General features: G+C 44.8%; 1 protein-coding gene across 1 annotated transcript in view; it reads right to left on the bottom strand.

Annotated features, from left to right (window-relative positions):
- Positions 1–14,767, bottom strand: part of PRRT4 (proline rich transmembrane protein 4) — a 46,725-nt gene that overhangs the window by 17,945 nt on the left and 14,013 nt on the right. Inside the window, exon 2 of the mRNA XM_033959584.1 lies at positions 4,326–5,402. Within this exon, the coding sequence (XP_033815475.1) occupies positions 4,326–5,304 (979 nt within the window). The 5' untranslated portion in view covers positions 5,305–5,402. The remainder of the gene's footprint in view (positions 1–4,325; positions 5,403–14,767) is intronic.

Here is a 14,767-nt window from a genome sequence, read left to right as displayed (position 1 = left end):
GGGCTGCCGCGGGAGCGGACCGCTGGGCGAGATGGACCTCTGGTCTGACCCAGTGGAGGCAACTTCTTATGTTCTTATGTTCTCACTTACTGTTTTTTTAATAAATTCTTTCTTTTTGGACCATAGCAGCAGCTTTCTGGAGAGATTCTGCAGGGGTAAGCATCTGCTCATGCCCATTAAAAATCTGCACTGCCAGGCTGGTTTTGGGAACACAAGTACATATGTATTGCCAAACCGGGAGAGACCAAAGGTCCATCAAGCCCAGTATCCCATATCCAACAGAGGCCAATCCAGAACACAAGCACCTGGCAAGATTCCAAAGCATAAACCAGATTTTATGCTGCGTATCCTAGAAATAAGCAGTGGGTTTTTCCCAAGCCCAGCTTAATAATGGCTTACGGACTGCTCTTTTAGAAAATTAGCCAACCCTTTTTTAAACCCTGCTAAGCTAACTGCTTTCACCACATTCTCTGGCAACATATTCCAGAGTTTAATTACACATTGAGTCCCTGGTCTTGACTGTGCTAATGGCAGCCACCGCAGAGAGAGCCGAGTGGGGGATAACTTAATGGTTAGCGCAATGACCTGAAAACCAGGTTTGATTCCCACTCTAGCACCTTGTGACTCAGGGCAAGTCACTTAACCCTCCATTGCCCCAGGTACAAAATAAGTACCTGTATATAATATGTACCATTTTAACTGCAGCCATAGAAAGGTGATATATCAAATTCCATCCCCTTTCATTTAAAAAAAAAAAAAAAATTGGTCCCACCTTTTTTTTCAGTAATTTCATTCTCAGTCTTCTAACCATACCATACCCCTCCCCAAGAAAATGTTCATATACAGTAAAACCTTGGATTGCAAGTAACTTGGTATGCAAGTGTTTTGCAAGATAAGCAAAACATTTTATAAAATTTTAACTTGATATAAAAGCAAGGTCTTGCAATACAAGTATATATGCGTCATATCATCACAACTGAGCCGATGGTTCTTCTCTCTGTGACGCTGCGGGAGTGTAGTGACTGTTCTAAACGAGCGAGGTTTTGCAATACAAGAACATACAGTATCTAAGCGTCATATCATCACAAGTGAGCCAATGGTTCTTCTCTCTCTGACGCTGCGGATGTGTAGTGACTGTTCTAAACGAGCAAGGTCTTGCAATACGAGTACGTACAGTATTTTGTATTAAAGTTTTTGGGTTGTGGAATGAATCGTCTGAGTTTCCATTATTTCCTTTGGGGAAATTCGCTTTGATGTGCGAGTGTTTTGGATTACATGCATGGTTTCAGAACAAATTATGCTCGTAAACCAAGGTTTTACTGTATATGCTTAAACACACATGTGTACTGCCTTTCTGGTGGTTACAATCAAAGCAAATTACATATACAGTACTCCCCCCGATATTCACGGGGGTTCCGTTCCAGGAACCCCTGCGAATCTTGAAAAACCGCGAATACGGTTTTTCATGGGGGAGACTTGAGAGGACAGCTGGAGAGGCAGGAGAGAGCAGCCGGAGCACCGCCGAGTGAAGGAAATCACTCACTGTATGCTCCGACCACCTCTTCCTGCCTTAAAGTTGGGCCTTACTGATTAGGAGCTATGTGTCAAAGCAGCTCCTGATTAGTAAGGCCTGACTTTAGTGCAGGAAGAGGCGGTCGGAGCATACAACAAGTGATTTCCATCACTCGCCGGCGCTCCGGCTGCTCTCTCCTGCCTCTCCAGCTGTCTTCTCCTGAACGGCGGTTCGCGGTCAGAAAATATCGCGAAAGACCGGGACCGCGAATCACCGACCAAAAATGACCGGGGGAACACTGTATTATATACAGGTACTTATTGTGTACTTGCAACAATGGAGGGTTAAGTGACTTTCCCATGGTCACTTGAAGCTGCAGTGGAAGGAATCAAACCCAGTTGCCCGGGTTCTACAGGCCACTGCACTAACCATCAGGCTACTCATTCACAGCCACAGCAATGCTTTTAAATAATTTTTGTCTTTAATATTTTTGTGGTGAGTGGACATATGGACCGGCGGAAATAAAATAATTATTTTGTGGACCGGCACCGGTCCGCGGACCGGAAGTTGAAGAACACTGGGCTAAGTTATGCCCATCTCCACCCAATCTCCGCCCCAGACCCCGCCCCCATAATAGTACTAATTTTTTTTTCATATATATATATACACACAATATAATCGTATTAACAACACATAATGGTTAACCACAAAATTAAACTACACAAAGCACACTGTATGCTCCTACCAGAAAACAGATAACCCCATGCAAATGCAAGACCAAAAACTCAAAGTACTAATATATATAAACAAACTCTAAGATGCAAGACTCTGCATGCAGTACAACCCCAGAGGAAAAGAAACAAATGTATTTCTTCCTGAACAGACAAATCAATCACTAAATGTAAAAAAAAAAAAAAAAAAGCATTCCCCCTACCGTTGGTGTCTCTCCCCCTCCATGCTGTGCCTTGCCTTCTGGTCTGCCCCCCGGTGTTATCTTTGGACTGGTCCACGGTGCGATCAATGTGGCATCTTCAGGCCGGCTCCCTGAGTGCTGCAGTGCACAAAGCTGTGGGCAGCGGTTCCTCATGCACGTCCCGTTGTGACCTCAGAGAGAAGGCTTCCGGTTCAGACGCAGGACGCACGTAGGAGCCTTTTCCCACAGCTATGTGCACTGCAGCACTCAGGGAGCCAGCCCAAAGACGCCGCGTTGATCGCACTGTGGACCGGTGGCTGAAGAACACTGTCTTCTACCCGATGGACGTGCCGGCCCTGCGGACCGGCAGAACATTTCTGCGGACCGGCACTGGTCCACGGACCGGTGATTGAAGAACACGGCTCTAGATCCCAATTTTATGACTCCCTTGTTTCTACTACCTGAGTTTCCCTCTTTGTTGATCTTCACGATAATTTCATACCTAGTGGATTATTTTGTCAGGCTGTGATATCTTTTATTGCAGTGTTCTTCAGCCGCCGGTCCACGGTACGATCAACGCGACATCTTCAGGCCGGCTCCCTGAGTGCTGCAGTGCACAAAGCCATGGGAAAAGGCTGCTATGCACGTCCCGTGCCTGAACCGGAAGCCTTCTCTCTGACGTCGCAACGTCAGAGGGAAGTCTTCCAGATGAGGCGGGGGACGTGCGCGAGGAGCCACTGCCCACAGCTTTGTGTAATGCAGCACTCAGGGAGCTGGCCTGATGCTGCCACATTGATCGCATGGTGGACCGGCCCAAAGATAAGTTTAATTTTGTGGTTAACCATTATGTGTTGTTAATACGATTATATTGTGTGTGTGTGTGTGTGTGTGTGTATATATGAAAAGTGAATGGAAAAAATTGTGTTACAATTAGTTCTATTATGGGGGGCTGGGTCTGGGCGGAGATTGGGTGGATATGGGCGGGGTCTAGCCCACGACTTAGCCCAGTGTTCTTCAACTGCCGGTCTGCGGACCAGTACCGGTCCACAAAATAATTATTTTATTTCCGCCGGTCCATAGGTGTCAAAAGATTGAAGAACACTGTTTTATTAGACTATTACTGAGAGACAAGAAGGGTACTGTATATACTCAAATATAGGCTGAGATTTTTGGGCCATAAAAATGGCCCCAAAATGGGGGTCTCAAATTCGTAGCAGCCAATCAGCCAGTGGCCTCGAACAGAGCAGGAGGGCAGGAAGATCGCTCCTGCTCCATGCACCAGCTGGCTACCAGGGACCTGAAAGGTACATGGGGGAGGTGTGGTTGTCAATTTCAGCAGGCACAGGAGGCAGAACGGATTCCTCCTATCCTGCCCACTTGCGAGGCCATCAAGGAATCAGGGAGGAGGGGCAGGGGGGTTTATTCAGCTTGGATGGGAGATGGATAATCCCTTATATCACGACCCACCGCTGGACCACCGGGTCCCACAGCAGGCCCAGTGGAGGCCTGCAAAGCATTGGAAGGGAGGGAGATGGTACAGGGCAGTGAGGGAGAGAGGGGAAATAGGGGACACAGCCTGTCAGGTGAGGTAGGGGGCGCTGGGTGCAGATCCTGGCAGGGCACTTGACTATTAAGCCTCGTCTTATATTTGAGTCAACCATTTTTCCTCCTTTTTGGTGGGAAAAATGGGGGTCTTGACTTATATTCGGATTGACTCATATTTGAGTATATACGGTATTTCAGAACACAGAGGGCCTCTGTAGATGTACCTAACAGACCTAAATAGTCTCATATTCATGAGCTGCAAAACATTGTCTTTGGATAATGATTAAGTTTGCAGAATAGACGCGGTCACAGCCAATATGGCTACTAGAAGAATACAAACTTTATTGCACTCACTGTCACTGCACGCAGCTGTGTCCTGCTTCTCCAGTGTGTTTCTTGGCTTTAAACTTGATAGGAGTGGTAATACTGATACCAGATCCGATACTTCTTCCTTTGAAGATCTCTCTTGCTGAAAGTGAGTAGGAAGCTTTCCGGCTTTTTCTTCTAAGCTGCTCCTCAGTGAATAGTCATTTTTCAGTTCCACTTCTGGACTATAATTGGCTTGATGGATTCCTAAGGAAGGTTTAGACTCTAGATCCAAGGTAGGTAATATTGTGGGCTTGACAATGAGAGAATTAATGTCAAGTATTGGCCTATAAGATGATGATAACTCCACAGTGGGAACAGGATTGAGGAATTCAGAATCAAAAGGCAATTGTGGAGATGTCCTATGCCACCCAGAAGGAGGAGATAGACTAAGCCTGGAGGCCGCAGAATTAGCTTCTTCCCTAGCTGGCAAGTCATCCTTCCCATGAGTCGACTGCTGCCAAGGGAACTGAATTAAGTTATTTCCAGTTGCATGCTGGGAAGAGCCATGAGATGGTTCTTCAACAGATTCAGTTATCAGAAAATGAGAACCTGGCATCAAAGACACAGACGTGAATGGATTTTGTGGAAGTTCAGTCCAATATTTATTTACCGGGGTGAAAAGATTGATTGATGAAGATAACTCTGTTTTGTCTTCCAGCAACATACCAGTAAAGAATGGTTGAGGATCAAATACAGACTTTCCTTCTTCCTGTCCGATGGGCTCATCGTTCCCAGCCCTGTTTTCAGGATTCAAGTCTTGAGCTGGGGAGACCATGGCATCGTCGTTTTTCTCAGACCTAGTGGGAGATGCTACCAGAGGTACTTGCTGATGTTTCTCTGCAGGGCTAGTGCGAGTCTGAAAGGGTGACGAGGTTGCAAGTGGTTCTGCAGTGGCACCGACAGCTCTGAAGTCTATCAGTATAACAGCAAGGCAGTAATGATGAAGCCATGTGATGAAACCCATGTTCTGCTGCTGTGGAAGGATCCACCTCTGAGCCGGAGGCAGAAGTGTTTACTACGCTGCCACCTCAGCGTGGGAAAGGCTGTTTTGTGCTATGGTGCCTGAAACGAAAGAGATGATGATCATTATTTTAGCTAAGCAAGACGCAAAAGTCATTATTTATTTTATCTTATGTATTGTGAACATTTCATAAAATGCCCAATGTCAACTGAGACATTAAAATGGTTTGCAACTCCAGAGAGATAAAATGGACCCGATAAAAAACTCCGAACCTCCACAAGCACAAAATCTTCTCTATTTTTTTTTTTTTTTTTTCCTGAAGGCTAATTTGGAAGAAAAATTCCTCATGTAAATCTGTTATCAGAAAATATCCCTGTTCAGAATTCATCATTTAATGAACTGTCAGCACCAGCTGAACGTCTCATACTATCTTGCTGCCCTGAAGCGACACTTTGAGACAGGTCATATAAGTTGAGTTGGCCAGTATGCTGCAACTGAATGCAGTATATGCAGAGCTGTTAAGCCTCTCAGCCCTTATCTAGCCTGGTGCCACTCAGCCTGATCGATGCATATCTTGTTTTCATGCTCACATTCCACAGAGAGCAAGCTGCAAGCATAACCCTTAACAATTGTTTATTATAGGTCTTAATGGCTCCAGCAAATGCACCCCTCCTTAGCCTTAGTCCTTCATGGTATGGAATGACTCAACTTCAAAATTCAGCAACCCTCCCCCCCCCCCCCCCACACACACACAGAATGTTTCTCTGGAACTGCCACCAAGGTGTGGATGCACTAAAAATGGCCGTTAGACTGCGTGGGTCGCCAATTTTGTTGTCCGATTCTGAAACGGCGATCGGCGTTCCAACCAGTATGCATGCAAATGAATTTCACGGAGGTTCGCCATAATCCCGTCCGATTGGTCATCGTGAAAGGGACTTTGACACGTACGCAGAATAGTCCACTTGATACAGACACAAATGTGTGCATGCGCTAAGCATTGCTGCATAAGCGTCAGTCGTAGGCATGCCTTATTGTGGCGCGTCATATGCGTACGTCATAGCCGCGCGTCGAAGGCATCAGCTGTACAGCATTCTTGTTACAAAAACGATTTTACAAGACCGCTGGTTGAGATATTCCTGCTTCTTGAGCTGTTGGAAAAGCGAAGAGTTAGGCAGCATTTAACACTTTTCCGCTGTGTTGTGTGTTTTCAATCGGCTGGTTATTTTTTTGGTATGGTGAGTATGATAGCGTGGGTTGATGTTAGGGGGTCCATTGGTTTTTTTAAAATAATTTGAATTGTTCTCCGTTTTGCGGCAATATCAATGGATGCATGGAGTCGGGGGGAGGGGGGCTGTGCTTGATTGTTGTGATTGTGTTTGGGGAACTTGGACACAACATCGAGGATCCTCAGGTTTGCATCACAGACACTTGGATATTTAAGGAATATCCCATCTTGCGGATGCAGAACATTATCTCTTCACCCACAGGGGGAGTAAAAAGAGCAACGGGACAGTGGCACCGAAGACATTAGGCATGCCAGCAATCTTGAAAAACTCACACGTGGATTACGAATGCATGTAATTCACGGGCTTTTCAATTTTACAGCGTGCACGATATCCCATGATGCTTTGCGCTTCCTCTTGCCATAAAGCATAAAATACAAGACACCTCATGGCAAATCATTTAACTACCAAATTGCAAAAGTACAGAACTCACTTCCCATCGAAATTCGTACAACCACTGTATGTGCACTGTTCCACAAAAATCCGAAAACAGGGCTTTTCAAGAAGTCCCTGTTAAGGGCCTAAGGAGACTCAGGCCTAGATTCACTAAACTCACCTTTCCGATCCGATCCGTAGGTGATCCGTGGCCGAGTCTTCCCGGGTGACCGATTCACTACGAGTCATCATGCAAATTAATTAAATCGGAGGCACGCCTCACATCGACCCCACGGATCACTGCAGAGCGATCCCGATGCATGCGCAGACCATCTTCTCCGCACAAGTGAGATCAAAACAAGGGTCGGGGGGCTTTAATGGAACAGAACACACTTTAGCTAGGGAATAGCACATGCTGCAGCCAGAAGCAGAACACGCTTTTAACCCGCGGGTTAAAACCACGGGCTCGCAGTGCAGAGAAGGGCAGGAGAGTCGGCAGGGACAGGGCGACAGAGAGCAGGAGAGCTTGCCTTCTTGTGCTTTTTGCACAAGGGAGATGGGATTTCAGGGCTGCAGAGAGCAGGACAGTCGCAAGGACATGAGCGACTGGTCCTCAGCAGTCGCTTCTTTTTGGATCGGTCAGCCCCATCAGTGTTCCTTCTTCTGTTTAGTGAATCGTTGCCTTCCTACTTTGCATGCCATTTCCCCTCATTTGCATGTGCGGATCGGATTGGGTGTGGATCGGATCGGGCAGAAGGTTAGTGAATCGGGTCGGGGTTGCAAACTGGTCGGGACACGATCAGTAAGCGTAGCGAATCTAGCCCTCAGACTTCATAATATACGTTTACTCGATAGATGACAGTCTCCCTCATTTGGGAACGCATAGCGTGGGCTTTAGCGCCGGCAGTGGCGGTAACTGCTCCGACGCTTCTAGAATTCCTAGGAGCGTCGGAGCAGTTACCGCCGCTAAAACCCACGCTATGCATTCGTAAAAGAGGGGGAATGTTAGTAGTTACTGTTATAGATGCCTTATCTTACATTACAGGTATAATTTTATGGAACATGTATAACTCTAGCGCGCCTTAGTAAAAGGACCCAAATATCAGCTATTGCATTGACCCTAGGAACAGATTTAACTAAAGTTGAAAACCTCAGACCAGTGAATTCTGCGTTAATATACAACTAACAGTTTATCTAAATTTGGCAGAAGAATTTCATAGTTCACAACATGTTTTTTCGGGCTATGCACAGAAAAAATTCATCTAAGGCAAGGCAGATATTGGGTTGTATCAATAGAAGTTTCGTCAGCTGAAAGCCTGAAGTCATAATGCCGTTGTACAGGGCCATGGTGAGACCTCATCTGGAGTACTGTGTGCAATTCTGGAGGCCACATTACAGTAAAGATGTGCGCAGAATTGAATCAGTTCAGCGGACGGCCACCAGGATGATCTCGGGACTCAAGGATCTCTCGTACGAAGAGAGACTGAACAAATTGCAGCTCTACACTCTCGAGGAACGTAGGGAGAGGGGAGACATGATCAAAACATTTAAGTACCTCACGGGACATGTCGAAGTGGAAGATGATATTTTCTTTCTCAAGGGACCCTCGGCCACAAGAGGGCACCCGCTCAAACTCAGGGGCGGAAAATTTCATGGCGACACCAGAAAGTATTTCTTCAAAGAGAGAGTGGTTGATCATTGAAACAAGCTTCCAGTGCAGGTGATCGAGGCAGACAGCGTGCCAGACTTTAAGAATAAATGGGATACCCATGTGGGATCCCTACGAGGGTCAAGATAAGGAAATTAGGTCATTAGGGCATAGACAGGGGGTGGGTAAGCAGAGTGGACAGACTTGATGGGCTGTAGCCCTTTTCTGCCGTCATCTTCTATGTTTCTATGTTTCTATTCTATGTAGCAAAATGCTGTTTATAACCTGCCTAGAACTCTGACTTGCGAGGATTCGGCGGGATAGAAGATTGCACATAACATATGAAGTAAGTTAACAAGTTCAGAGTAACAATATTAAAGACAGATGAGAGGAGCTTCTGTACCATTCATACATCCCATGGCCATAAAATTATTCAATATTCTCTCTAAAACAGCCAGTATTAGGTGGAAGATACCACTACCCGATCACCCAAGCTATAAAACAGCTCTTCCTTACAATCAAAAAGTATTTCTCTTTTCTAACTTCAGATCTGGTCTTCCTGCCGGTTCATGTGATCATCTTCTGTCACCGATTCACGTAGACCTCCCATCTTTATGTGGTTTTAGACTAACTTCAGACATTTGCCTCTCTTTCGGAGGGTTTATAATAAGTGTCGCCAGCTCTGGCTGGTATTTTTGACTGCTAAAGAAAGGTGTGGTTTATTCCTAAAAGGTCTGTGGAGAAGCCCTCTGATCTGATGTTAAACTACGCCAAGGCCTCCTTATTCAGGCTGGAAAAAAAAGAGATGCTCTTAATTTTTAAAGTAAACATTATCCTTCAGTTGGGTTAACCTCTGCCCTCTATTATCAGTTCAATTGATGTGAAACAGTCTTTAACTTTCACATCTGTAGCCCTGGGTTATCTCGCTGCACTGGGTCAGGGACAGTGGGTAGGGGGCAGGATTGGTTGAGGGTAAGGACTTTCTTTCAAGGGCCTAGCTCTGTGATTTCTCTTCTCACACCTCCAGTCTTCCAGCAGTCCGCAGTCCCCTTCCAAAAAAACAACTGTTTGGACTCAATGGCAAGATAAGGTATCCTGGTTTAGCAGTTTCCTTCAGAACAGGTACACTTGTAATTAGATCGCTACAAAAATCCAGCTTCAAAGAGAGAGACAGTTGTGGCCCAGGTCATGAAATGCCCTAACCTTAAAGTGTGTGCCTCAGGGTTAGTGCTGATGGCCTGTTCTATGCCACTGTGATGCAGGGGTACCCGTTTAAATTACTTCTAATTCCCTATACCCTTCCAAGATCACTTCGTTCAATCTCACAGAACTTGCTTACAATCCCTTCACTGAGACACATTAATACTGTATTTCCCCCTATATAGGCCGCGGTCTATATATGGGCTGTGCAAGCCTACCCAGTGGGTGCGGCTTATACTGGTTTTAAAAATTATCCCCCTCCCCCTCCAGCCTGGCCCCGCGCTGCTTCCTTTATGGCTTTGCTGTCAGTTCTCACGGGACTCGTGGTCCCATGAAAACTGACGGCAAAGCCATGTAGGAAGCAGCGCGGGGCTGGGCTGGAGATCGAAAAGATTGCTCCTGCCCTGCACTGCTGGCCGTGAGATTCAAGGAGGCAGCCGTCCGCCGTCCATCGAGGGAGGTTAAGGGGGGGGGGGGGATGATTTTAAAAAACAGTATAGGCCGCCCCAGTTACTGGTAGATAAGCCGCGGCTAATACAATAGGGTGGCTTATCTTCCAGTTTTAAAACTTTCATAGGCATTTTCTGCAGCCTATACATGGGGGCGGTCTTTATGTGGGGAAATACGGTACTTTGCGTACTAAAATCTTCTCAGTAACTGCCCCATCTCTCTGGAACTCCTTGCCAAAATATTTAAGAGGAAGAGATGCCTCAGTCTAAACCATTTTAAGTCCAAACTTAAAGCTTTTCTCTTTGCTGATGCCTTTGGACTTTAACAGTCCTTCTAAGGACTAAATGATATCTAAATTTGTACTTTCCTTCCTCCCTCCCTTCCTAATGTTTTTTTACCTTTTCCATACTTTACTTTCAAGATTGTAGTTCCTCGCGTTTTCCTTCTGTCCCAGTTTGTCCAAAATTAATTTCTTTGTTAACCAACTACACTTGTGATGTTTGATTTTATTAATTTAATTAGTTTACACTTATTTAATGTAATGTCTGATTTTGTTAATACTTTTTTGTTTTATGTAATCCCTTTTTATATTTGTACACCACCTTGAGGCCTGATTAGGCGGCGTATCAAAGATAATGAGGGAATGATTATTTTTTAATATCATAATTTTATTAATGGGAACCAACAAGTCTAATACATAAACTTATAGTGAATTTTAAAGAAAAAAGAAAGAGTACATCCAGAATAGCATGGATCACATCACAAGTATACAAGAAGAGTAAATTCAATCACGTGATCCCATTGCTCAAGGAATTACATTGGCTTCCAGGGTATCGTAGAGTTCATTTTAAGTGTGTTTCTATTGCATTTAAAATTCTCTGATATTTTTATTGCTTTGGTTCCTTTAGATTGGAATGTACACAGATCTCATCTCGTTAGGAGTTCAAATAAATTAAAACTTAAGTTTCCTTCCCTTGGGGTAAAAATAGAACTTCCAAGAGATTCAGCCACTCTTTCATTGTCAAACTAACCGAGCTCTGGAACGAGTTACCGCTTTCACTTAGAAGTCTAGGCCCCTTCATTTTATTTTGGAACGCTCTGAAAACTTTCTTGCTCACTAAACACTTCGGGAACTAATCCATTCTATGTAGATTACATTCTTCTTCTATATTTATGTCTAATGTAATCTAATCTAGTCTTCAATTTAGTCATCTCCCAACGGAGCGCGACTCGGTTCACATGTAATTAAGACTAGAGTACATAAGAGAGCATAAAAGAAATAAAGCTGGATTATCGTCAATTCTTTGATACTATAGTTAAGTCATTTAAATGTTGTGTAAACAGCAGAGTTTTCAGGGCTTTATGAAATTGTTGTAGCTGGCCTATCAGTCTAATGGAGTCAGGAAGTTCATTCCATATCTCTACCATACTTACATTATCGTAAACTGAGTTGAGCACCTTTTTGGCTGGAGACCCGGTCTATAAAATTAAGGTTTAGTTTAGTTTAATTGGCACTGTTAAAGTAACCCCTCCATCTTACTTCCCACCTCCCTATGAGGGAATGGTTTTTACAGCTGGCTTTTCTCACAGGGATGAATGCCAGGAGAGGACATCAAAGTGCTTACAAGAAGATGAGTTGGCCTTTGTTTGCTTTCTGCCAGACTGCCAAGATGGAGCACCAGACTTCTGAGGAAGCTGGGTCGAAGGTGTAAAACAAGAAATTAGAGGGATATGTGCTTCCCCCCCCCCCCTTTCTTCCCTGAAGAAAAGTTGGGACAGCTGGTAGGTATGTGCACAGGGCAAACAGTTTTGTTTTGGGGTTTTGGGGGGAGCTTTATCCCTGATTTTTGGATATTTTTGGAGGGGGTCATTATATAGTCCACTGCACTAACCACTAGGCCAGTGTATCGCAAACTGTGCTATGGGTAGATTCCGGGTGTGTCGCGAGACGCCAGCGAGGAGAAAAGGCACCGGCCCCTCTCCTCCTCACTGCCTCCTCTCCACATTTCTCTTCCTCTTGCAAACCCCCCTCCCCCCGGCGTAGTAGCAAGCTCAGTGCCCCATCTGGAGGGCCTCTGCGCATGCATGATCATCAACGTGATGACATAATACATGCGGATGATGTCATCACGTCAACGTCCGAGCCCTTCAGACGCGGCCCCGAGTTTAGTGTGCCGCGGTTTCAAAACGTTTGCGAGACACTGCACTGGGCTATTCCTCAGACTCCCAAACGTTCATTTTAATCAAAATGTTTGATGTATGTTAGAAATATTTAATGCATGCTAATTAACTTTAGCACATGCTAATTCATAGGTTAATGCGCATTAAATTGATTTAGTGCATATTAAGGCCCTCTTTTACTATGCGGCAGTAGAGGCTTCTGCTGCGGCTTGGAGCGCTGAATGGTCTGATGCTGCTCCACCACGGAATTCTATGACGTCAGAGCATTTAGCACTCCGGGCCATGGCAAAAAAAAGGGGGAGGGTTAAATTTTAAAAGGTGTGTTAATAACTGAATATGCACTAATGAATGCATACCCCCTAATAACTGATTTTTATGCCTCCTTTTATTCCTGAAGAAAGAGGTTTGCTGGAAGGCTGAGAGGATGTATAGATTCATTACACTGATGATGATGATAAGGGCTCTAAGAGAAAACATTTAACATAGAAACATAGAAAGATGACGGCAGATAAGGGCTACAGCCCATCAAGTCTGCCCACACCATTTACCCACCCTCTTAAGTCTACTGACCCCCTAAAGTATAATTGTAATTATACTGTCACTCTACTGACCCGCTCATTCAAGTCCTAGTGACCCTATCCCTTGGCATGACCCTCGTAGGGATCCCACATAGGTATCCCATTTATTCTTAAAGTCTGGGATGCTGCTGACCTCGACCACCTGCACTGGAAGCTTGTTCCAATGCTCAATCACTCTCTCCGTGAAGAAGTACTTTCTGGCGTTTCCACGAAACTTCCCTCCTCTGAGTTTGAGCGGATGTCCTCTTGTGGTCGAGGGTCCCTTGAGAAGAAAAACATCATCTTCCACCTCGACCCGTCCCGTGATGTACTTAAATGTCTCAATCATGTCTCCCCTCTTCCTACGCTCTTCGAGAGTGTAGAGCTGCAATTTGCTCAGTCTTTCTTCGTACGGGAGACCCTTTAGCCCCGAGACCATCCTGGTGGCCATCCGCTGAACTGATTCAATTTAGATTAGCTCTGGAAGGTAACCCTTCTTCTTCAGATCAGAAATAAGCAAATGTTGACCAACGCCAGTATTTGTCAACATTTGCTTACTTCTGATCTGTAGAAAGGTTACCTTCAAGAACTAATCTTAACGATCTTAGGTGTAAGACTTGATTCAGGCCTAACAATCAATTTGCAAGTAACAAAGACCATTCAGGCGTGTTTTGCACAAATGCACCTATTGCACAGATTGAAACCAATGCTTGCATCGTTTGATTGTTGAACTCTTGTTCAGGCCATGGCATTGTCATGGCTTGATTACTGCAATGCTCTATATCTCAGAATAACAAAAGCAAGATTTAGAGCATTGCAGGTTATACAAAATGCAGCAGCACGTTTGATAATGGGTGTGTCTAGATAAGGCCATATTTCACTATATCTCAAAAAACTCCATTGGCTTCCGGTTGCCTTCAGAGTACAATATAAAGCAGTGATGATTTGTCATCAATTCTTGTATGGCAACATCCCAGAATTGCTTAAAAGTAGCATACTCGGCTATACACCAATGAGATCTCTGCGTTCTGAGAGTTTGAACATAAGAATTGCCGCTGCTGGGTCAGACCAGTGGTCCATCTTGCCCAGCAGTCCGCTCACGCGGCGGCCCTTAGGTCAAAGATCAGTGCTCTAAATGAGTCCAGCCTCACCCGTGTACACTCCAGTTTAGCAGGAACGTGTCCAACTTTGTCTTGAATCCCTGGAGGGTGTTTCCCCGTATAACAGCCTCCGGAAGAGCGTTCCAGTTTTCTACCACTCTCTTGGTGAAGAAGAACTTCTTTACGTTTGTACGGAATCTGTCCCCTTTTAACTTTAGAGAGTGCCCTCTCGTTCTCTCTACCTTGGAGAGGGTGAACAGTCTGTCTTTATCTACTAAGTCTATTCCCTTCATTATCTTGAATGTTTCGATCATGTCTCCTCTAAGTCTCCTCTTTTCAAGGGAGAAGAGGCCCAGTTTCTCTAATCTCTCACTGTACGGCAACTCCTCCGGCCTTACTGAAGACGTCCGTGAATCCAAGACTTGTTGAGACAGGTAAAAAGACTTTCTGTTGTGCAGGAGTGAAGGTGTGGAACTCCTTAGTGGGTCAGATACGAAACTGCTGTGAACAGGGTAGGTTTAGAAAATTACTAAAGACGCAGCTTTTCATAGACGCCTTTTTTAAAATTATTTCCGCTAAAACTGATGAATTTTCCATCCTATGGTATTTTCTTGAGGATCATATGTAATTATACTTTTATTAGATGACTGTTTTACTATGTATTTGTTTTTA

This window comes from Geotrypetes seraphini, chromosome 9, assembly GCF_902459505.1.
Source record: "Geotrypetes seraphini chromosome 9, aGeoSer1.1, whole genome shotgun sequence".
In the NCBI taxonomy this organism is placed as follows: domain Eukaryota; kingdom Metazoa; phylum Chordata; class Amphibia; order Gymnophiona; family Dermophiidae; genus Geotrypetes; species Geotrypetes seraphini.
The sequence above is the reverse complement of the archived record's forward strand: the minus strand, read 5'-3'. Positions and strand labels throughout refer to the sequence as shown.